Source organism: Morone saxatilis, unplaced genomic scaffold (assembly GCF_004916995.1).
Source record: "Morone saxatilis isolate NCDOM2014 unplaced genomic scaffold, NCSU_SB_2.0 Contig0, whole genome shotgun sequence".
NCBI classification, from domain to species: Eukaryota; Metazoa; Chordata; class Actinopteri; family Moronidae; genus Morone; species Morone saxatilis.
The window spans coordinates 5,846,021-5,849,437 of NW_023339650.1; the positions used below are offsets into that span (position 1 = coordinate 5,846,021).

A 3,417-nucleotide genomic window follows, 5' to 3' on the forward strand; every position below is an offset into this window, starting at 1 on the left:
GGAGACATATCAATTGACTATATAGGGAAAATTTTCACTTACTTTTTCCGCATAAGACTCATGGACTTGCACACCACATTGCTTTTATACATATATAGCCAGTCCCATCGTACGTTGTACCATCACTTACGTCTTTCATGCAATCATACTGCGCGCAACTTGGCAATATTCACCATGTCTCAAAACATGTGACCAGCACACCAGTGCCGCCCTGCCGCCCACCGCGCGGCGACATCAGCAAAGGGAGTAATCGCTCAATTCTTGTCATGCAGGACCTGACGCCACCATTTTGAAAAATGGGAGCCTTTCTGAAGTCAATTTTGGTACAACTTTTAAGTATGTCTTTTAAGTACTCACTCTTTGATACTACTGTACTGAGAAACCTTTTTTGTCTAGAATTTTGTTCTGGGTCAGCCACACCAATTGTTGATGGCGCCATATTTGCAGCTGACTATAAGGAATTCAGTCAACAGTGCGTCTCTTTTGGTCTGAAAACCAACCTTAATAAGGAGCTCCAGCACTGGAGTCCGACATTTGGCTACTTTTTCCTTTGTATACACAGCCATGCATGTGTCCTGCATACAAAAAAAGAGGAGAGAATAAACAACATAATTAATTTGTGGAATTACATGTAATTATGCAAAAGTTTGTTCTTTTGCTTTTAACAGAAAACAAAACACTGCATGTGGTTCTGAATGGGAAACGTACCCTTATGTCAATGGCGTATGTCTTCTCCCAGCCTTTGACTCTTGGCGAAACCCGGTCCAAGAACTTCTCCAAAAAACCTAAGATCTCAACTCGGGTGTCCCGCAGCTGGAAAACAGATGTTTATGTCACACAGGATACAACACAGGAACTTTCAATGTCGTTAGCTGACTGTTCGCTGGATGCTCCTTGATATCTACCTCATCCAATGGCAGGGATTTCCTGAGGAAGCTGAGCAGTCCATAGTCTTTTGAGAACAGTAAGGATGTCTGTAAAGCTTCAAGATGAAGATGCAAACATGGAATAAGAAGGGAAAGTATGCGCAGCACAATACCAACAATGAAACCTGCACAATGAGAACACTAGTACATTTTTGATATGAATACAACTGTGCAATAAAGCTTGTATCAAATACGCTTTTGCTACTACCTCCTGTGTTTCTAATGTACTGTCACTTTACAGACAATTAAGTGATCAGTTATATGGAACTAAAGTGAATATCTCTAGACATTGGGTAGAACACAGTTTGGAGCTGGGTGGATGGCAGGAGAGAGATCTGAAAGAGTCAGGTTGTGAGCATACATACATTGGATAAAGTAGCTCTAACTGAGGGGGGGAAATGTTTTTAACTCAAGAGCCCAGAAAGAGAGAAGGCCAGGGTCACAGGTTGTGCTTGTAATGTGATAATATGACCATCTGCTATATGTTGCATATAGTATTGTGTCCCCCTGAGGAATAATGGTTCCTTGTAGGGAACTTTTGGTGACAACAATCTGTATATAAAAAGTCTGTCTAAGGTCTAATGTCAGATTTAAAACCATGTGATTCTTACACAATAAGCAACTCCATTAGAAATCTGCATTATTAAACTACTAAAACAATCCAAAAGCAGGCATTAAGTGTTAAAGTATTAAAACACTTGGTGCATTTGCAACACTTTAGTGTGTAGTGTTGTTCCGACCACAGGTTCCCTCCATGCACCTCATTCCTCAGGGGAACTCAATGCGTTGCCGCCCACCACACTGAGTTTTGGCGGATGAGGCTGATATGATACAGGCAAACTAAATAAAAAGACATATCGACGTTTTAGAAATAATTTATGCCCGACGAACTGAAAAGTAGCTCCTAAACATCCCCGGAGCACTTTATCCTACAAGGTGTTTAGCGCGGATCAACAACAGAGACAGTATTAACATGAAATTAACAGATTTGCTTATGGAGTTTGGCGCGTCCGTGTGAGACACTGAGAGGAGTGTTTGATGGACTTCAGTGTCTTACCCAGTTCATTCTCGGTTGGCGTTAGCATGCACTCGTGTCCTAAATCACCGACAATATCGTGACATTTCAAAGCTGCGGCTCGTTTGTCTTCGTCTGAAAGTGATTCGTGGAGTTTCAGGAGAAGTCCGTGGATCCCTCCAGCAGTGCTGCCGTCCGGAGACATGACTGCAGCCCTGACCTACACTAACATTAGCACCACAAACACTTGAGTCCAGCTCTGAAGTCCACAACCAGAGACAGACTCTCTCAACTAGCTAAACAAAACACAGCGTGAGGCTGGCCGTTCACTCTCAAGTCATCACGCACATCAGGAAGAATCGGGATAGGATACACACCGCCTGTACTTCAAAATAAAAGCTCTGCTAGTGAAAGTCTTCAGGTGACATAAAAAGCACATACTGTGGCAGTACTGTATCTACAGTACATCTACGCTTCTGTCTCATTTGGAAAACCAAATGTTTCTGCAAATAGTGTTGTTATTTATAATATCTATGTAAATATTAATATCTGTATTACTCCTACTGAAGAATGTGTACTTGTACTCACTGACTGACTGCTAACATGTCTGCATTGACGCTGGCTTGACGAATTTAATGTGTTGCAGTTCTTCACTTCCACCACTAGACTGCACTCAACACACATGATTCTGGTGCATTGACAGTCTATATTATAGTTATATATACTAATAGCAATAGTAAATAGGAGTAAATACTGAACAAAATGAAAATTTAAACAATTTCCAACAGTTGAATATTCCGATGAAATATCACTCCCAAAGATAATTCATAAAATAAATCAAGTAGGAATTCATGAAAATAAAATAGTATATAAATAAAGACATACATAATACAAGGAGTAATGAGTATACACCACAGTGAATAACTAAAGCTGTATTCCACTATATTCCACCATGGTGATACTTCCGCTCAAAAGTCAAAATAAAACTTGTAGTTACACAATGTGACCACTGGATGGCAGTGTATACTCGTGATTATAAACGCATCACTACTCATGTATCCAACCCAGTTTTACTGGATCGTTTGATTTTCACCGGTTGATTTAATGGTTTAATGGACCATAAGAAGAGTTTTGATTTAACTAAAAGGGGAAATACGTTTTAGATATTGCTTTTTAGTTCACCTTTTCATAGTTCAGTATCACAGCATGTGCTTTACTTACTTTTAACTAGACACCGTTCTTCAGTTTGAATTTCATTAAATAAAAAAATAATTGATTTATTAATCAATTGCATTTCATATAAATATTGTTGTGAGGACCAATAGAAATGCACTAATCACTAGGAACATAAGAAATACGATAAAACAAGAAAATAAATAATATTTTAACATTTTGGATGTGAGTAAAGGTTGAAATTCAATAAAGTTTCTTCAAGCAGAATGACTAATACCAGACTTGACTGACAGCTGTGAAGCT

General features: G+C 39.2%; 1 protein-coding gene across 1 annotated transcript in view; it reads right to left on the reverse strand.

Annotated features, from left to right (window-relative positions):
* The window catches only part of prkdc (protein kinase, DNA-activated, catalytic subunit), a 33,452-nt gene extending 31,306 nt beyond the window's left edge, over positions 1-2,146 (reverse strand). Inside the window, exons 1-4 of the mRNA XM_035682528.1 lie at positions 1,984-2,146; positions 906-982; positions 709-813; positions 501-575 (exon numbers count right to left, since the gene is read on the reverse strand). Coding sequence (XP_035538421.1) covers positions 501-575; positions 709-813; positions 906-982; positions 1,984-2,146 — 420 coding nt within the window. The remainder of the gene's footprint in view (positions 1-500; positions 576-708; positions 814-905; positions 983-1,983) is intronic.
* Between the last annotated feature and the right edge of the window lie 1,271 nt (positions 2,147-3,417).